We start from the raw sequence: 21,728 nt of genomic DNA, 5'->3' as shown, positions 1-21,728 counted from the left end.
CTCATCCTGTGAAGAGTATTTCCTGTATCCAAAGCTGTATACACATTTGCTATTTAAGACAACTTATCAATAATAATTATAATTATACAATAATCAAAGGGAAAACCCCTACTTGTGTGGACAAAACATGAGAAGGGAAAAAAATGTCTCTGTTCTGTTAAAAGGACATTTTGCTGGTATGTATTGGGTCCTCTTCTCTGTTTATAAGGAAGAATCAAGCATTTTTTTCCTGACTGGAGAGGTTTTCCCCATCTTGACAATGCCTCTATTGATAGCATACTCCCCACAAAAAACTAAGCTTGCTGTTATCTGGTCACATGAGATGCCTCAGTTGTAACCCACAGGTAAGTTGCTCTCAGTAAGACTAAGGATATGTGATATTTTTGTAGTTCTGATAATGGATGTTAGCTCTTTCATGATGTTAGAGTTGATTGCTTGACATTGCAATGTCAGTGGTAACTCAAGGTCACCTTATATCCATATATTTAATACTTACCTCCACATTCACTCAGCATTTAAAATAAACTTGTATAAAGCTCTATACTGTACATTTGACCACCAGAGGCCCCTAGTGGACACTTAACAGGTGACTGCAAAGATTTAGTGCTTAATGAATCTTCACCATCAAGCGCAGGCTGACTGGACCAAATGGCGCAACATTGATGAAAATTGTCAAATACATTAAAACAGCTTAACCGTGCCATGAATTCTAAGAAAGTCCCCTTTAAAAAACATGAAATATTATAGTTCCAAAATATATTTCCTTATTCACTGTTATAATAAACTTCATTATTATAAATTTCCTTATTCACTGGATAATAAACAGTGCTAACATTTTACTTTAAAGTCTGACATGGTCAATTGTCGTAAATAACTGTAACACTTTAACAGTGAGTATATCAGTTATATTACAGTAAACTGGTTACAGGATCATGACCACCCAAGCTAACCCATGCAGGGGGACAAAAAAATGCCAGCCTGTCCTGTCTGATCCCACAGAAAAGCCAATCCACACAAATAACTGAAAAAAAGTTATTGCTACCTCCAAACTCCCCAGATTTAAACAAATACGCATGTGTTGCTCCAAACATTCAAATCTGATCCAGAAAGGCCCCACACCATAACCCACAGCACCCATAGGATCCGCAACCAAATTTTCGGGTGCACAGACACCACAGGACACCATCAGAGGAGCCAGAACTGCCCAAAACATAGGTGATTTTAATACTAATGGGCAACCAGAGGAGTCAAGAGGAGATAAACTATGCCATCAAATTCCTAACATAACAGACAATGTTTCCCATATCTTACACTTCAGTATGCCAATTTTTCCAGTTTTTCTGACAGCCCAGTGCCAGTAAGGAAACTACATCTGTATTTTAGTATTCCATATTTCATGAAACTGTAAAGCACCATAATGCATTTCAAAATCTTACGGGTACTCCTCTGTATACATAATGATACAATGCCTAAGTACTTCCTTAAAATTCACCCAATGTTCCTGGAGGTGTGGTTTCAGTGCCTCACACTGAGGTGTGGCACATAATGCCTTACTGTAATTTTCTATTAAGAATGACACAATTTACTGCCGCTGTCTTGCAGAGAACAACATCTTAAAATCACACTCATTTGATAATATTACCTTGATTATCATGTTTGATGAGCAAGGTTTTTTTAGGGGTATTTACTTATTTACTTACTTGTGTGGACAAAATATGAGAAGAAAAAAAATGGCTCTGTTATATTGTGGAGGACATTTTCCCACCATGTAACGGGTCCTCTCGTCTGCTATTCTTCTAAGAAAGAAGAGTCAAGCGTTATTCTAACTGAAGTGGTCTTTTCCATGATGAAGAAGATATTTAAGTTACGATTGGTTGTTTTAATTAGTCTATACTCTGACCATGTGGAAACTTATTCAATACTCACCTCCATATTCACTCAACATTTAAAAGAAACTTGTACAAAGACCTCTACTCTTTGTCCACTAGAATCCATTCAATATATATCGAGTTTCATTCAATATATTCAAAATCCATTCAATATATATCGAGTTTCATTCAATATATTCAGACTTTCATTCAATATATATCGAGTTTCATTCAATATATTCAGAATCCATTCAATATATTCAGAATCCAATCAATATATTCAGAATCCATTCAATATATATCGAGTTTCATTCAATATATTCAGACTTTTCATTCAATATATATAGAGTTTTCATTCAATTCTCTCATGAATATTTTCCTAAACGGCTTGCCATAATATATATATATATATATATATATATATATATATATATATATATATATATATATATATATATAAAGAGCACTACTGATAGAAGACTTTTTTTTTTAGCCTGGGATGAGTGTGGGGTGAATGAGTGTGAAACATAGCCAAATTTGAAAACTGAAAACCCTATCATCAATTGTCAAAATTTTTATAAACTTATTTTAGCATATTTAGCATGCTTAATATATTGTATTACAATAACATTCATCTTATATGCATGGAAAACATTGTTTAAACCCTTTACAATGAAGATCTGTAAAGTTATTTGAATTTTACCCAACATTATTGTTGAAATACACAGTCCTGAAAAAGGGACGTTTCTTTTTTTTGCTGAGTGTATATCATGAATCAAAAAAATAAATGAATTTTTCCCCCTCAGATCATATTAGATGTTTGTTTTTTCCCCCAAAGGTGCATAAAGGTAAATATGTGCTTAATGACAGCTGTATAATAAGTCAGGCTATTTACTTAAACCGATACCATGTATTAAATATTTTGTTCTTTCTTTTGTGCCCAAAATATGTAAGGTTTTGTGCTCCCTCTAATGGCTCTGAACGGTATTACAGGATGGTGCAGCAATAGTACAGCAGTGAATCATCATTTGTCTACAAATGTCAATTATTAACTGCTGATAAATCACTCTGTACCACTCTTCCTCAAACCTTATGAAGATTAACTAAATTTGTAACAATTACAGATTAATAATTAAAATAAATTGCTAGGAGTTAACAAAGCCTAATTGTCCTATATCAGGTTACAAAATGTCTTTATTCTCCATTTTATTTTAACAGTTATTAAATGCAGTGCACCTATATTTTAGTCCTTTACGTACATTCCATTAAAACTATAAAACACTATAATGCATTTCAAACATCTTAGGGGTACTTCTTTTAAGTATGTGATGCCACAGTGCCTGAGTACTTCCTTAAATTTCACACAATACTCATTGAAGTGATGTTTCATGCTTATGTTAGTGAGTCACACTAAGGTGTGACACATAATGATTTCAGTAAATTATCAAATAGCAAAATCTCTCAACCGCACTCTCATTTCATATTCATACTTTGATTATAATGAACTGATGAGCAAGGTTTTCTTAGGGTTATTATTATAGGTTAATAACCCTAAGTATAGGTTAAGCTATTATTAACATGTGCATGTGCACAGAAACATATTTGCATGTTGGCCCATCCTGTGCAGAGTATTTCCTGCCCCCAAAGCTGAATACATATTTGACATTTAAGATAGCTTATAGATAATAATTATAATTATACAATAATTATAGAATTATAAGTAAGTAAATGGGAATGTCCCTACTTGTGTGGACAAAAGATGAGAAAAAAAAAAAATTCAATGTCTCTGTTCTACAGTATTATGAAGCACATTTTTTTGGTATGTATTGTTTTTATTTTTATTGTGAATGGAGAATGAAATTTTTTTTCAGAAAAAGCAATCCAGTATAAATAACTGAAAAAAGTTAATGCTGCTGATGATAGAAGGCACCAGAACACCCAGCACATCACACCCTCTTGCCGTCAGGGCCCAGCCAGGAAAAAACCCAAGACTGCTGATTTTGCCAAACTCCCCAGATCCAGATTCAATCAAGCACCCATGGGATGCTCCAAACAATTAAATCTGATTCATGAAGGCCCCACCTCATAGCCCACAGCACCCATAGTATCCGCTGCCAAATTTTCTGGTGCCAGACACCACAGCACACCCCCAGAGTAGCCAGAACTGCCCCAGTGACACAATGGAAACCCAAATCAAACTATGCTTCTCATCTTTTGTCCCCACAAGTAGGGACCCTACTGTATGCCACCAACACCCTAACATAACAGACAAAGTTCCCCATATCTTACACTCCAGTCACAGTGCCTACAGTAAGTGCTTCCTTAAAATTCACCCCAAGTTCCTGGAGGTGTGGTTTCATATTTGTTTTAGTGCTTCACACCAAGGTGTGGCACATAATAACTTACTGTAATTTTCTAATAAGAATTTCCTGCCTCTGTGGTAGGTCTTGCAAAGAAAACAAAAACTTGAAAGCACACTTAGTTGACAATATTACCTTGATTATCATGAATTGATGAGCAAGGTTTTGTTAGGGGTATTAAAGTTATTATTAACATGTGCATGTGCACAAATTTTTTTTTTCAGGTTAGCCTATGCTGTACAGAATATTTCCTGCCCCCAAAGCTGTATAGTGTACTTACATGATCAATGTTTAAGACAGATAGATAAAAATTATAATTGTAGAATTCCTACTTTCGTGCACAAAACAAAAAACAATGGCTCTGTTATAAGTTCTGTTATTGGTTCTATTGAAAGCATACTCTCAACAACAATTGAGCTTGCTGTACGTTGCAGGTAAGTTGCTCTCAGTACGACTATGGATACATGTATATGTTATGTGATATTTTTGCAATTCTGTTAATGGACATTAGCTCTGTAACCATGCTAGAGTTGATTGCCTGACATGGCAACATTAAGGGTAACTCAAAATCACCTTTAAGTATTGATAAGAGAATTCAGGACAGATTACAGAAAATATTTAAGTTACGATTGGTTGTTTTAATTCGTCTGTACTCTGATCATGTGGAAACATTCAATATTTACCTCCATATTCACTCAGCATTTAAAGGGACCTTGTACAAAGCCCTGTACTTTGGACACTTTAAGCCTTTTGAAACAAATTATAACAGGTGCCTGAAAGTTTTTTTGCCTTATGAAGCTTCAGCTTACTCTCATCAAGTGTAGGCCAACAGACCCAATACAAGAGTATTTAATATTGTCAAAATTGGAAATATGTGCAAAGGCTATGGGACAGGTATGTTTTGCATTTTCAATATAAGTATTTCCCAATAATTGCGAGAGAGTCCATTCATGAGTGAAGTATATAATCTGTAATTGTTTTTGCTAAAAGTCTGTAATGAAAGTGGAAAGTAAAAAAAAGCTTGTACTTTCTGTGCCTTTGTTTAAAGCAGTGCTTCCCAACCCTTCTACCACAATTTACACAAGGTCCCTTGTGGAGAACACACAGAATGTGACCCCCAACCAGCCCTCTATGGTAGACAGACGAGACATAATGCATTTCTCTATACATCTTTTATGCCTTAGTGACTTTATTAACCACATAAGATCTTTTGAGTAACCAGTTCCAGTGATATATTGCATTGATTCCATACAGTATATTGATATATATTCCATATAAAAAAATAAATAAAAAAATAATGTCTAGGAATTTGATTGTACAGCATAGTTTTGGGTTTACAGTTATATAGAAATCACCCTTTTCTATACAGTGATGTTAATTACTGGGATTGACTGAGCAGATAACCAAATTCTCATCATGGTTAAGGTGAGGACTAAAGTAGGGCCTTAAAGCTTCTCCGAAAGCACAGTCAGTAAATGTATAAATGTGAGTTTTTGCTTCCATGTCATAAAAAGAGACCAACTTCTCACTGCAATCAACAAACACGCCTATTTCACAGGGTTTATTTGAAAGGGACAGCAGGGTGGGGGGGTCTTCCAGAGCTGCATATTTGTCACCATCATAATGCACAATAGCCCAGTATCCTTGGCTTGGTTTGAGGAAGAGTGCACCCTTCCTGTTGGCCTCCTCTTTTGCCACCCCAATGTCCCAGCCTCGTTTATTCCCAACCTTCACTACCCAGAAGGCTCTGCCTTCAGTCAGACAGTTCTGTCCCAAAACGCTGCCAAACATATCAAACCTGTTGGGGCAATCAGGTGAATCACTTTTTTCCACAGAAAATTTCACCTCTCTCTTGTCATCAGAAATTTGGAGCTGTGAATGAGCAGTTTCTGGATCCAAAGTCACATCCACTGAAAGATCAGAGATGTATATCATGAATCAAATCAATAATTTTAACAGTTATCAAATGCAGTGCTTATTGTAAATTTACTGGTTATTCCTATTTTATTTTTAAATTTTTAATATATATATATATACATTCCAGACCTAGGTTTGATAATTACCATAATAATAACTTGTACTTACCTCCAAATTTCTTAATGCGTAAACATTCTAAAGGGTAAAAGAAAAATGTATTAAATAAATTGTCCTCACACTGATAACAAAGCAAGTTTAAAATACATTTGCGTGAAAATAAATAAAAGCTATTTGCCCTCACCCATTTTAGAGAGTTTCTCAAACTCGTCCTTAATATTAGCCATCATGGTCACCTCAATGCTCCTTGTTGTGCCAAAATTCAAATAAGTATCCAAGGAAACAGAAGTCCAGTCCTTGTTGTTATCCACCATTGTGCCAAAAGGATAACTCTTACAATAAGGAAAAAGGAAGTAAGTTTCCTGCTAGATATAAGACTTTTTTGAATACTGTAAAAGGAAAAAAAAAAGAAAGGCTCATAAGGAAATAACAGTTTCAAAAAGTTGTAATGTAACAGAAAGTACTGTAACTTCATAAAAAATTCCACAACACTTAATTTTATTATTAATGGACAAAAGCAAAGCGAGTTTCGAGTAGCGCGGTTTCGCAAGACAAGCAAAGATTTTTTATAAATTTTGACTTGGAAAATGAAGAAGTCTTGGTTTACGAGTACCAAGTATCATGTATCACGCATGCGCTTCTTGTTTTGACGCCGAGCATCATGTGATCACAACTGAGCCAAAGGTTTTTCTTTCTTTTGCGCTGCGGAATTGTGGGTAATCGTCTCCCCTGCTGGGTCTTAGTCCGCGTCTCTTACTGGTATAATCAACATCCGGGCACGCATGTACTGTTTACTATAACACTGTGACCATGTGTGTGTGCGTAAAACATATTTTATTTTGTGTCTGTATGCGTGTGTGTACAGCGTGTGTGTAAAGCAAAAGCAGTTTCATTAGAGGTGTTAAAAATCCATTTTCTCCATCTGTTCAAGGCTGAGCCTGCTCTATGTGTCTGTGTGCGCAAGCGTAATTGGACAATGTGCAACACACACACACACACACAGACACACACACACCCCTCCTACTTTTGCTTTCACAGACACACACTCTTTCTCTTTGCTCTACACAGAAACACTGCTCTGTCGCGATTCAAAGGTGGAGTGCAGGTTAATTTGTTTTATTTTTACTTTTTTGATTATTTTTCCAATAAAACAGTGTTTCCGTTGTGTATGTGCGCGTGTGTGAAAAGAGTGGAGGAATGGTAACTGTGTAAGACGAGAAGGGGGAGAGGGGAGCTTACTTTAGATTCACACACACACACACACACACACACACACAGCGCCTGCACGCACAGGCACAGAAACACTTATCTGTTGGGATTTTTTTTTTACTTTTTTTTAAGGTAAAGTGCAAGTTAATTTTTATTTTATATTCTGTGTTAATTATTTTGATGTATTTATATTTTTAATAAATTACAAACAATTTATGCTTGTAATCCAAGGTTTCACTGTACGTAAATATGGACATGCATACTGTACATACAGTGGGGCAAAATGTAATTAGTCAGCTACCAATTGCGCATGTTCTCTCACTTAAAAATATGAAAGAGGCCTGTAATTTTCATCATAGGTACCTCAACTATGAGACACAAAATAAGAAAAAAAATCCAGAAAATCTCATTGTAGTTTTTTTTAAAGGATTAATTGGTAATTTCCTCTGTATTCTTGTTGGATCCTCTGTCCTCCACTCGTTCCCTGTTTTAATGGCATCTGATTGAATTGTTATCAGTATAAAAGATATCTGTCCAGAACCTCAAACAGTCAGACTCAAACTCCACTATGGCCAAGACCAAAGAGCTGTCAAAGCACACCAGAAACAAAATTGTGTGGGAAGCCACAATCTGCAATAGGTAAACAGCTTGGTGTGAAGAAATCAACTGTGGGAGCAATTATTAGAAAATGGAAGACATACAAAACTACTGATAATCTCCCTCGATCTGGGGCTCCACTCAAGATCTCACCCCGTGGGGTCAAAATGACCACAAAAACTGTGAGCAAAAATCCTAGATCCACACGGGGGGACCTAGTGAATGACCTGCAGAGAGCTGGGACCAAAGTAACAAAGTCCACCATCAGTAACACGCTGCGCCGCCAGGGACTCAAATCCTGCAGTGCCAGACGTGTCCCCCTGCTTAAGCCAGTTCACGTCCAGGCCCATCTGAAGTTTGCTAGAGAGCATTTATATGATCCAGAAGGGAATTGGGATAATGTCATATGGTCAGGCCAAAATAGAACCGTTTGGTAAAAACTTACTTCTCGTGACTGGAGGAGAAAGAATGCTTAGTTGCATCCAAAGAACACCATACCTACTGTGAAGCATGGGGGTGGAAACATCATGATTTTGGGCTGTTTTTCTGCAAAGCGACCAGGACGACTGATCTGTGTAAAGAAAAGAATGAATGGGGCCATGTATTGTGAGCTTTTGAGTGAAAACCTCCTTCCATCAGCAAGGGCATTGAAGATGAAACGTGGCTAAGTCTTTCAGGATGACAATGATCCCAAACACACCGCATTTTCAATGGAGCATTTCAAGGTCCTGAAGTGAGCTAGCCAGTCTCCAGATCTCAAACCCATAGAAAATCTTTGGAGGGAGTTGAAAGTCCATGTTGCCCTTGTATATTTTTCACCATAATTTTCAACCAAATTCTTTAAAATTCTACAATGTGATTTTCTGGGGGTTTTTTTCTTATTTTTTTTCTTATCTAGAGGTGAGTTGGGCAAGGTGGCAAAGGAAGGCCCATGGACAGACCTGGTGATCGCAAACGAGTAGTGCGCGTGAATTGGGAACATCTATGGGAGGCCCCTGTCCAGGAGGTCTTCAATTCCAACCTCTAGCGGAGGTTTTACAGCATCTCTGTGGCATTGAATCAGAGTGGTCAATGTTAAAAAACTTCTATTACTGAAGCAGCTGAGAGCTATGGTCTTAAGGTCCTGGGTACCTCAAAGGCCGGTAACCCTCAAACAGCATGGTGGACACCTGTGGTCAGCAAAGCTGTCCAACTGAAAAAGGAAGCCAACACTTATATGTTATCTCAGGGGCTCCGGAGGCACTGTAAAACTTTGACTGAGGAGGTAATTGGGCGGTGGAAAAAGCACTTTGAGAAACTCCTGAACTCAACTAATCCACCCTCTGTTGCAGAGGCAGAGTTCGATGATGGCGGATGGTTGATGTGAGGTCACTGAGGTAGTCAATCAACTCTATGGTGACAAAGCCCCCTGAGTTGATAAGATCTGTCCGGAAATGCTGAAGACTTAGGGCCTGTCTTAGTTAATAAACCTCTTTGACATTGCAGTGAGGTCCTGCGAGAGTATGGGTGAGGGGGTCACTTCTGAGGTCCATCCAATGCCTTTAAACTTAAAGTGAGAGCTGTGTTCGCGATCTTGCCAGTCAAGTCGGACTTGTTTCTAGAGGCTGTTGTCCTCCACCAGGGCTGTGCTCTGTCACCAATTCTGTTTTTGATTTTCATAGATAGGATATCAAAGCGCAGTCATGGAGGAGAGAGTATGCAGTTTGGTGGGCTGAGGATTGCATTGCTGCTTTTTGTGGATGATGTGGTCTTGATGTTATCATCAGTCTGCAGTTGCCCTGCAGTGCTCACTGAATTGGTTTGCAGCTGAGTGTTAAACCGCGAGGATGAACCATGTGGTTCAAGAAATTGATTTTCTACCCCAGGTATAATGCTACTCATTGCAGCAAGTGAAGAAGTTTAGGTGTCTCAGGGTTTTTTTTTATGAGTGATGAGACGAGTGATGAGACAATGAAGTGTGTGGTTGGCCAGAGGGGTTGGCATGAGGTTGGCGGTATTGTTGTGCCAAAAGGAACAGCTTTCAATTTACTGGTCGATCTTTGTTTGAAAGGATAAGATCATGAATACAAGTGGCTAAAATTGGTTTTCTCACAAGGGTAGCTGGCTTTTCTCTTAGAGATAGAATAAGAAGATCAGTCATCCATGTGAAACTCAGAGTAGAATCGTAAAGAGGAGTCAGTTGAGGTAGTTTAAGCATCTAGTAACGCTTCCATAAGGAGGTGTTCTTGGCACATCCAACTGGGAGGAGGCCACAGGGCACCCAAATTGTGAAATAACCTACCCTTGACTATTCGTGAGGCCACATCACTAAGGGTGTTTAAGTCCCATCGTAAGACTCACATGTTTTCTTTGGTGTTTAAACAAACATGAGATGTTAATTTTATATATTCTGTTTGATTAGATACAGTATGTGTGTGATGTTATTTTAATTATGTCTTTTTATATAATTTTATTATTTATGTAAAGCATTTAAATTAATATTTAGGTTTTAAATTAATAATTTAAACAGACCTTAGAAACCTACTGTATACATTGTTTTACAAAAAAATGTAATGCAGTAAACTTAATCATGAGATAAATTATACTGTTTGAATAAATAAATAAAAATCTGATAAAAACAGGACAATTAATTAGTTGCTGACCTGCAGGAAGAATACAGGGTCTTCTTCATTTCTCAGTTTTTTTAAATCTGAGATATGTTTACTCAGTATGGTTATATTTTCCTTTAAACCCTTTTTCTTCTCCTCTGCCTCCTCCTCCACCTGTCTTCTCCGGTCCTCTAAAGGGCTCAGCACCTCATCTTCTGCTGTCTGAACTGCCTTCTTTATGGCGTTGAAAATCTTTTTAATTTCATTTGTGTCCTGGTGAATCAGAGCCTGTAATGATTTGATTAGCGGATTTGATTAGCATTAATTTTGTTTCATAAAAACTGTATTCATGTGAAGGGTAGTTTTCCTTTCAAGGTTTATTTTCTACTGATTATTCTCTGATTATATTTGATTAATAGGAAGGTGCTGCTCTGTTTAAATTCTGCTGCTCTGCTTAAATTAGTATAGTACTATCAGGAGTAGTTCAAATAATTGTTTTGTATTGATGCATTTATCAGAATATTTTATGCAGTCCACAATATTTAATCCTTTATAAGGTTAATTTTTAGATATTTTTTCTGTCAGATGTATAATTAATTATAATTATGCAAGAAAGGGCTGCCATAAGTCAGGATGTGGCCTAGAAGTTGACCGACAGCATGCCAGGATGAATTGCAGAGGTCTTGAAAAAGAAGGGTCAACACTGAAATTATTGACTTTTTGCATAAACGTAATGTAAAAAGCTTTTGACACTTATGACATTCTTTTAAATATACTTCAGTATACCATAGTAACATCTGACAAAAAATTATCTAAAATCACTAAAGCAGCAGACTTTGTAAAAATTAATATTTGGGTCATTCTCAAAACCTTTGGCCACGACAGTATGTTAGTTATGAAGACTTACAAAAAAAAAAAAAAAAAAAAAAAAAAAGTTATGAAGACTTACCAGGCAGTTTTCTGCAGAATTGTCCAACTCTTTCTGCAGAATTGTCCACCCTAACATAACAGACAAAGTTCCCCATATCTTACACTCCAGTCACAGTGCCTACAGTAAGTGCTTCCTTAAAATTCACCCCAAGTTCCTGGAGGCGTGGTTTCATATTTGTTTTAGTGCTTCACACCAAGGTGTGGCACATAATAACTTACTGTAATTTTCTAATAAGAATTTCCTGCCTCTGTGGTAGGTCTTGCAAAGAAAACAAAAACTTGAAAGCACACTTAGTTGACAATATTACCTTGATTATCATGAATCGATGAGCAAGGTTTTGTTAGGGGTATTAAAGTTATTATTAACATGTGCATGTGCACAAATTTTTTTTTTCAGGTTAGCCTATGCTGTACAGAATATTTCCTGCCCCCAAAGCTGTATAGTGTACTTACGTGATCAATGTTTAAGACAGATAGATAAAAATTATAATTGTAGAATTTCTACTTTCGTGCACAAAACAAAAAACAATGGCTCTGTTATAAGTTCTGTTATTGGTTCTATTGAAAGCATACTCTCAACAACAATTGAGCTTGCTGTACGTTGCAGGTAAGTTGCTCTCAGTACGACTATGGATACATGTATATGTTATGTGATATTTTTGCAATTCTGTTAATGGACATTAGCTCTGTAACCATGCTAGAGTTGATTGCCTGACATGGCAACATTAAGGGTAACTCAAAATTACCTTTAAGTATTGATAAGAGAATTCAGGACAGATTACAGAAAATATTTAAGTTACGATTGGTTGTTTTAATTCGTCTGTACTCTGATCATGTGGAAACATTCAATATTTACCTCCATATTCACTCAGCATTTAAAGGGACCTTGTACAAAGCCCTGTACTTTGGACACTTTAAGCCTTTTGAAACAAATTATAACAGGTGCCTGAAAGTTTTTTTGCCTTATGAAGCTTCAGCTTACTCTCATCAAGTGTAGGCCAACAGACCCAATACAAGAGTATTTAATATTGTCAAAATTGGAAATATGTGCAAAGGCTATGGGACAGGTATGTTTTGCATTTTCAATATAAGTATTTCCCAATAATTGCGAGAGAGTCCATTCATGAGTGAAGTATATAATCTGTAATTGTTTTTGCTAAAAGTCTGTAATGAAAGTGGAAAGTAAAAAAAAGCTTGTACTTTCTGTGCCTTTGTTTAAAGCAGTGCTTCCCAACCCTTCTACCACAATTTACACAAGGTCCCTTGTGGAGAACACACAGAATGTGACCCCCAACCAGCCCTCTATGGTAGACAGACGAGACATAATGCATTTCTCTATACATCTTTTATGCCTTAGTGACTTTATTAACCACATAAGATCTTTTGAGTAACCAGTTCCAGTGATATATTGCATTGATTCCATACAGTATATTGATATATATTCCATATAAAAAAATAAATAAAAAAATAATGTCTAGGAATTTGATTGTACAGCATAGTTTTGGGTTTACAGTTATATAGAAATCACCCTTTTCTATACAGTGATGTTAATTACTGGGATTGACTGAGCAGATAACCAAATTCTCATCATGGTTAAGGTGAGGACTAAAGTAGGGCCTTAAAGCTTCTCCGAAAGCACAGTCAGTAAATGTATAAATGTGAGTTTTTGCTTCCATGTCATAAAAAGAGACCAACTTCTCACTGCAATCAACAAACACGCCTATTTCACAGGGTTTATTTGAAAGGGACAGCAGGGTGGGGGGGTCTTCCAGAGCTGCATATTTGTCACCATCATAATGCACAATAGCCCAGTATCCTTGGCTTGGTTTGAGGAAGAGTGCACCCTTCCTGTTGGCCTCCTCTTTTGCCACCCCAATGTCCCAGCCTCGTTTATTCCCAACCTTCACTACCCAGAAGGCTCTGCCTTCAGTCAGACAGTTCTGTCCCAAAACGCTGCCAAACATATCAAACCTGTTGGGGCAATCAGGTGAATCACTTTTTTCCACAGAAAATTTCACCTCTCTCTTGTCATCAGAAATTTGGAGCTGTGAATGAGCAGTTTCTGGATCCAAAGTCACATCCACTGAAAGATCAGAGATGTATATCATGAATCAAATCAATAATTTTAACAGTTATCAAATGCAGTGCTTATTGTAAATTTACTGGTTATTCCTATTTTATTTTTAAATTTTTAATATATATATATATACATTCCAGACCTAGGTTTGATAATTACCATAATAATAACTTGTACTTACCTCCAAATTTCTTAATGCGTAAACATTCTAAAGGGTAAAAGAAAAATGTATTAAATAAATTGTCCTCACACTGATAACAAAGCAAGTTTAAAATACATTTGCGTGAAAATAAATAAAAGCTATTTGCCCTCACCCATTTTAGAGAGTTTCTCAAACTCGTCCTTAATATTAGCCATCATGGTCACCTCAATGCTCCTTGTTGTGCCAAAATTCAAATAAGTATCCAAGGAAACAGAAGTCCAGTCCTTGTTGTTATCCACCATTGTGCCAGAAGGATAACTCTTACAATAAGGAAAAAGGAAGTAAGTTTCCTGCTAGATATAAGACTTTTTTGAATACTGTAAAAGGAAAAAAAAAGAAAGGCTCATAAGGAAATAACAGTTTCAAAAAGTTGTAATGTAACAGAAAGTACTGTAACTTCATAAAAAATTCCACAACACTTAATTTTATTATTAATGGACAAAAGCAAAGCGAGTTTCGAGTAGCGCGGTTTCGCAAGACAAGCAAAGATTTTTTATAAATTTTGACTTGGAAAATGAAGAAGTCTTGGTTTACGAGTACCAAGTATCATGTATCACGCATGCGCTTCTTGTTTTGACGCCGAGCATCATGTGATCACAACTGAGCCAAAGGTTTTTCTTTCTTTTGCGCTGCGGAATTGTGGGTAATCGTCTCCCCTGCTGGGTCTTAGTCCGCGTCTCTTACTGGTATAATCAACATCCGGGCACGCATGTACTGTTTACTATAACACTGTGACCATGTGTGTGTGCGTAAAACATATTTTATTTTGTGTCTGTATGCGTGTGTGTACAGCGTGTGTGTAAAGCAAAAGCAGTTTCATTAGAGGTGTTAAAAATCCATTTTCTCCATCTGTTCAAGGCTGAGCCTGCTCTATGTGTCTGTGTGCGCAAGCGTAATTGGACAATGTGCAACACACACACACACACAGACACACACACACCCCTCCTACTTTTGCTTTCACAGACACACACTCTTTCTCTTTGCTCTACACAGAAACACTGCTCTGTCGCGATTCAAAGGTGGAGTGCAGGTTAATTTGTTTTATTTTTACTTTTTTGATTATTTTTCCAATAAAACAGTGTTTCCGTTGTGTATGTGCGCGTGTGTGAAAAGAGTGGAGGAATGGTAACTGTGTAAGACGAGAAGGGGGAGAGGGGAGCTTACTTTAGATTCACACACACACACACACACACACACACACACACACACACACAGCGCCTGCACGCACAGGCACAGAAACACTTATCTGTTGGGATTTATTTTTTACTTTTTTTAAAGGTAAAGTGCAAGTTAATTTTTATTTTATATTCTGTGTTAATTATTTTGATGTATTTATATTTTTAATAAATTACAAACAATTTATGCTTGTAATCCAAGGTTTCACTGTACGTAAATATGGACATGCATACTGTACATACAGTGGGGCAAAATGTAATTAGTCAGCTACCAATTGCGCATGTTCTCTCACTTAAAAATATGAAAGAGGCCTGTAATTTTCATCATAGGTACCTCAACTATGAGACACAAAATAAGAAAAAAAATCCAGAAAATCTCATTGTAGTTTTTTTTAAAGGATTAATTGGTAATTTCCTCTGTATTCTTGTTGGATCCTCTGTCCTCCACTCGTTCCCTGTTTTAATGGCATCTGATTGAATTGTTATCAGTATAAAAGATATCTGTCCAGAACCTCAAACAGTCAGACTCAAACTCCACTATGGCCAAGACCAAAGAGCTGTCAAAGCACACCAGAAACAAAATTGTGTGGGAAGCCACAATCTGCAATAGGTAAACAGCTTGGTGTGAAGAAATCAACTGTGGGAGCAATTATTAGAAAATGGAAGACATACAAAACTACTGATAATCTCCCTCGATCTGGGGCTCCACTCAAGATCTCACCCCGTGGGGTCAAAATGACCACAAAAACTGTGAGCAAAAATCCTAGATCCACACGGGGGGACCTAGTGAATGACCTGCAGAGAGCTGGGACCAAAGTAACAAAGTCCACCATCAGTAACACGCTGCGCCGCCAGGGACTCAAATCCTGCAGTGCCAGACGTGTCCCCCTGCTTAAGCCAGTTCACGTCCAGGCCCATCTGAAGTTTGCTAGAGAGCATTTATATGATCCAGAAGGGAATTGGGATAATGTCATATGGTCAGGCCAAAATAGAACCGTTTGGTAAAAACTTACTTCTCGTGACTGGAGGAGAAAGAATGCTTAGTTGCATCCAAAGAACACCATACCTACTGTGAAGCATGGGGGTGGAAACATCATGATTTTGGGCTGTTTTTCTGCAAAGCGACCAGGACGACTGATCTGTGTAAAGAAAAGAATGAATGGGGCCATGTATTGTGAGCTTTTGAGTGAAAACCTCCTTCCATCAGCAAGGGCATTGAAGATGAAACGTGGCTAAGTCTTTCAGGATGACAATGATCCCAAACACACCGCATTTTCAATGGAGCATTTCAAGGTCCTGAAGTGAGCTAGCCAGTCTCCAGATCTCAAACCCATAGAAAATCTTTGGAGGGAGTTGAAAGTCCATGTTGCCCTTGTATATTTTTCACCATAATTTTCAACCAAATTCTTTAAAATTCTACAATGTGATTTTCTGGGGGTTTTTTTCTTATTTTTTTTCTTATCTAGAGGTGAGTTGGGCAAGGTGGCAAAGGAAGGCCCATGGACAGACCTGGTGATCGCAAACGAGTAGTGCGCGTGAATTGGGAACATCTATGGGAGGCCCCTGTCCAGGAGGTCTTCAATTCCAACCTCTAGCGGAGGTTTTACAGCATCTCTGTGGCATTGAATCAGAGTGGTCAATGTTAAAAAACTTCTATTACTGAAGCAGCTGAGAGCTATGGTCTTAAGGTCCTGGGTACCTCAAAGGCCGGTAACCCTCAAACAGCATGGTGGACACCTGTGGTCAGCAAAGCTGTCCAACTGAAAAAGGAAGCCAACACTTATATGTTATCTCAGGGGCTCCGGAGGCACTGTAAAACTTTGACTGAGGAGGTAATTGGGCGGTGGAAAAAGCACTTTGAGAAACTCCTGAACTCAACTAATCCACCCTCTGTTGCAGAGGCAGAGTTCGATGATGGCGGATGGTTGATGTGAGGTCACTGAGGTAGTCAATCAACTCTATGGTGACAAAGCCCCCTGAGTTGATAAGATCTGTCCGGAAATGCTGAAGACTTAGGGCCTGTCTTAGTTAATAAACCTCTTTGACATTGCAGTGAGGTCCTGCGAGAGTATGGGTGAGGGGGTCACTTCTGAGGTCCATCCAATGCCTTTAAACTTAAAGTGAGAGCTGTGTTCGCGATCTTGCCAGTCAAGTCGGACTTGTTTCTAGAGGCTGTTGTCCTCCACCAGGGCTGTGCTCTGTCACCAATTCTGTTTTTGATTTTCATAGATAGGATATCAAAGCGCAGTCATGGAGGAGAGAGTATGCAGTTTGGTGGGCTGAGGATTGCATTGCTGCTTTTTGTGGATGATGTGGTCTTGATGTTATCATCAGTCTGCAGTTGCCCTGCAGTGCTCACTGAATTGGTTTGCAGCTGAGTGTTAAACCGCGAGGATGAACCATGTGGTTCAAGAAATTGATTTTCTACCCCAGGTATAATGCTACTCATTGCAGCAAGTGAAGAAGTTTAGGTGTCTCAGGGTTTTTTTTTATGAGTGATGAGACGAGTGATGAGACAATGAAGTGTGTGGTTGGCCAGAGGGGTTGGCATGAGGTTGGCGGTATTGTTGTGCCAAAAGGAACAGCTTTCAATTTACTGGTCGATCTTTGTTTGAAAGGATAAGATCATGAATACAAGTGGCTAAAATTGGTTTTCTCACAAGGGTAGCTGGCTTTTCTCTTAGAGATAGAATAAGAAGATCAGTCATCCATGTGAAACTCAGAGTAGAATCGTAAAGAGGAGTCAGTTGAGGTAGTTTAAGCATCTAGTAACGCTTCCATAAGGAGGTGTTCTTGGCACATCCAACTGGGAGGAGGCCACAGGGCACCCAAATTGTGAAATAACCTACCCTTGACTATTCGTGAGGCCACATCACTAAGGGTGTTTAAGTCCCATCGTAAGACTCACATGTTTTCTTTGGTGTTTAAACAAACATGAGATGTTAATTTTATATATTCTGTTTGATTAGATACAGTATGTGTGTGATGTTATTTTAATTATGTCTTTTTATATAATTTTATTATTTATGTAAAGCACTTAAATTAATATTTAGGTTTTAAATTAATAATTTAAACAGACCTTAGAAACCTACTGTATACATTGTTTTACAAAAAAATGTAATGCAGTAAACTTAATCATGAGATAAATTATACTGTTTGAATAAATAAATAAAAATCTGATAAAAACAGGACAATTAATTAGTTGCTGACCTGCAGGAAGAATACAGGGTCTTCTTCATTTCTCAGTTTTTTTAAATCTGAGATATGTTTACTTAGTATGGTTATATTTTCCTTTAAACCCTTTTTCTTCTCCTCTGCCTCCTCCTCCACCTGTCTTCTCCGGTCCTCTAAAGGGCTCAGCACCTCATCTTCTGCTGTCTGAACTGCCTTCTTTATGGCGTTGAAAATCTTTTTAATTTCATTTGTGTCCTGGTGAATCAGAGCCTGTAATGATTTGATTAGCGGATTTGATTAGCATTAATTTTGTTTCATAAAAACTGTATTCATGTGAAGGGTAGTTTTCCTTTCAAGGTTTATTTTCTACTGATTATTCTCTGATTATATTTGATTAATAGGAAGGTGCTGCTCTGTTTAAATTCTGCTGCTCTGCTTAAATTAGTATAGTACTATCAGGAGTAGTTCAAATAATTGTTTTGTATTGATGCATTTATCAGAATATTTTATGCAGTCCACAATATTTAATCCTTTATAAGGTTAATTTTTAGATATTTTTTCTGTCAGATGTATAATTAATTATAATTATGCAAGAAAGGGCTGCCATAAGTCAGGATGTGGCCTAGAAGTTGACCGACAGCATGCCAGGATGAATTGCAGAGGTCTTGAAAAAGAAGGGTCAACACTGAAATTATTGACTTTTTGCATAAACGTAATGTAAAAAGCTTTTGACACTTATGACATTCTTTTAAATATACTTCAGTATACCATAGTAACATCTGACAAAAAATTATCTAAAATCACTAAAGCAGCAGACTTTGTAAAAATTAATATTTGGGTCATTCTCAAAACCTTTGGCCACGACAGTATGTTAGTTATGAAGACTTACCAGGCAGTTTTCTGCAGAATTGTCCAACTCTTTCACGTTCTCCTCTCTCTGCTGTATTCTCTGTGTTATGTCGCTCATAACAGAGTCCAGCTCTGCCTGTGAGGAAATAGAGTATATGTTACAAGGTGTTTCTAAAATCGCTGTGTATGCCTCTGTAAGCTTAAACATTAAACAATAATGTTAAAATGACCTTCCATCACTAAAATACTGTAGGTGCTAGGCCTTTGTTACCCTAAACAGGATCTTGCTTTCCAACCTTGTAAATCAATATCATATAAAATAAATATGCTATATGAATCAACAGACAAATTCATCAACATTTTTTTCATAGAATAGCCAATTCTTTGCCTGTTATTTTGTTTGTTAAACTGACATCATTCATTTAACAGACTACACTGAGTCAAAAAAAGAACAGTGTGCTGCAAATATTTTAGTGATGAAGCCTATGGAAGGGTGGGTTCTATAATTATTTATTTTACATTAACATTTGTTAAGGGTTTTACTCACTGCATGCCTAGGAACAACCTAACCTAAAAAGTTTCTCATAGCTTGATTATGTTATTATATATTTGTAAGTTTCACATCAATGGCAAAACCAGTATTTCATGCAAATATTATGAAATATAAATCATATTTAATTTAGTTTAACACAACCTTTTTTTTTTTTTAAGGTTAACATTTTTATATTTCCACTCCAAAGAAGTACTTCAAAACTTAAAAGCAAATGCAAACAAATTACAAATCAGAAAAATCATAGCATGGATTTTTTTTTTTTACCTGCTTATTGTCTTTTTCTTCCTCTACAGACACTACATGTATCCCGTTTCGGACACAGAGACTGCAGATTAACTTTTCTTCACTGACCACATATAGCTCCAGAGGTCTGCCGTGGACCATACATGCCCGCTGATCCAGCTCGTTTAGTGGTGCCACCAGCTTATGCCCTTTGGAACGTAACTTGCTGTGGTGTCTTTTAAGATGTCTATTGCAGTATGACAACAAGCACATCAGACATGACTTGACTGCTTTATTTTTGTGACTATCAGGACAAATGTCGCAGGGGACCTCCCCGGGCTGTCCAGTAAACCTATCTGGGCTGGGCTCCTGGGCCTTGAGGAATTCGTTCACAACATCTCTAAAGACAATGTTTACTTCTGGTCTGGACTTAATATGTTGCTTGCATAATGGGCAGATCAGATCGTTATAATTCATGTGGCGATCCAAGCACTCCATGCAGAACGTGTGACCACAGGAGGTAGTGACAGGGTCCTTCAGCAGGTCAAAGCAAATGGAACATTTAAGGTGTTGCAAGATGGACACGGGCATGTCACTTAGAGAAGTGGAGGAAGGTGGAAATGATGGAAAGGGGCTCAGAGTTCTGATTTGATGAAGGAAATCCATGTTGTCTGTTAAAAAATTAAACAGACTGGTAATTTAGCTATACTAGGCACCACATCTGAAGCAAAACAGTTAATATAGCACATTCTACAGTCTATGGGTTTTTTGAAAGAGCAACTTGTTTATAATTTTTTAAAAGTTTCCTTATATGATACTGTTAAATATAGAGCAGCTGCATGTTTGGCTGTTTTTATGGTTGTTAAGGTTCTTTTTAAGAGCGAGCGGTCATGTGGGATTTTGTAAGACAATTCAAATTTTTTTTTAACGTTGTGTTTACAATATTACTGTTTGGAAACGTTTTTTTTTCTTGATGTTGGTTTGTCAGGAATGTATACAATGGCTATGGCAAGTATTACTGATAAAATAGCAATGAATGGCATTATGAATTCTATTCTAATTTGGGTAACATGTACAGATCCATACACATAGTTACCTGAAACTACCAGGAATCAATGTTGCCAATCATTGTGCTGCCCTTTTACAACGCATTTAATAAAAAGCTGAGTGTAGACTTAGACGAATAAAACAGGTGCACGTCTCAAAGAACAGTTATTAAGTTAATAAGATAATAACTGTGCTTTTAGTTTCCATAATTACCTTTCAGTTAGAGCCCGAATTGTATGCAAATGTTTGTTTTAAACATACTGTTAATGAAATTTGGTATTTGGATTTTTTACCCTGATGAGTAATAACTAATAACTTTAAATTATATATCGATGTGAATTTACTTGCCAATTGGCATATTACAAAAAAGAAAAAAGAAAAATTTAAATCATATTTACCTTAGTGTAGTTCTAATCCTTTTCTTGTTTCTGTGATCTGGTCTTTCCTTATCCTGTTCATACACATCTGTATAAGTAGGCCATCTGAGTTTCATTTCATCCAAATTACTCGCTCCTTTGTTCAAATGTTTTCCTTATGCGTGTTTGTGGGTGTGTTTTAAATGTGATTGCATAAACTTTCATTCCTAGAAAAGGTTAGTTTCATTTTCCACTTCTGGGTTAAGCTAAGTTGGCTAACTACACTAGGTAAATATTTGCAATGTCTGCTTCGTCATGGAAAAAAACCCTACAAAAGGAATAAAGTCACACAATTATATGCTGACATAGACCGAATACTTATTTTTCTTTCAGTCTGTCATATTTTATTGTTTCCAAGGAGAACATTGGTGCTGTTTTTAAATTTGTTTTTCTCATCAGCATTTTATTCACTAAGTGTTTTGAATGG

At 37.1% G+C, this 21,728-nt stretch overlaps 2 protein-coding genes across 2 annotated transcripts; both read right to left on the bottom strand.

Moving 5' to 3' along the window:
• Positions 1-5,385: 5,385 nt before the first annotated feature.
• LOC128508430 (E3 ubiquitin-protein ligase TRIM39-like) lies at positions 5,386-11,662 on the bottom strand. Its single transcript, XM_053479771.1, has 5 exons — positions 11,606-11,662; positions 10,711-10,944; positions 6,447-6,594; positions 6,314-6,340; positions 5,386-6,138 (listed from the first exon to the last, which is right to left on the bottom strand). The coding sequence occupies exons 1-5, from the start codon at positions 11,660-11,662 to the stop codon at positions 5,603-5,605; spliced, it is 1,002 nt and encodes a 333-aa protein (XP_053335746.1). The 3' UTR covers positions 5,386-5,602.
• A 1,254-nt stretch (positions 11,663-12,916) lies between these two features.
• LOC128508885 (E3 ubiquitin-protein ligase TRIM39-like) lies at positions 12,917-21,433 on the bottom strand. Its single transcript, XM_053480383.1, has 7 exons — positions 21,284-21,433; positions 19,881-20,509; positions 19,104-19,199; positions 18,251-18,484; positions 13,978-14,125; positions 13,845-13,871; positions 12,917-13,669 (listed from the first exon to the last, which is right to left on the bottom strand). Exons 2-7 carry the CDS (start codon positions 20,502-20,504, stop codon positions 13,134-13,136), a joined length of 1,665 nt encoding a protein of 554 aa, XP_053336358.1. The 5' UTR covers positions 20,505-20,509; positions 21,284-21,433; the 3' UTR covers positions 12,917-13,133.
• Between the last annotated feature and the right edge of the window lie 295 nt (positions 21,434-21,728).

Source organism: Clarias gariepinus, chromosome 20 (genome assembly GCF_024256425.1).
Source record: "Clarias gariepinus isolate MV-2021 ecotype Netherlands chromosome 20, CGAR_prim_01v2, whole genome shotgun sequence".
NCBI classification, from domain to species: domain Eukaryota; kingdom Metazoa; phylum Chordata; class Actinopteri; order Siluriformes; family Clariidae; genus Clarias; species Clarias gariepinus.
This window is presented reverse-complemented; position numbering and strand designations above follow the sequence as displayed.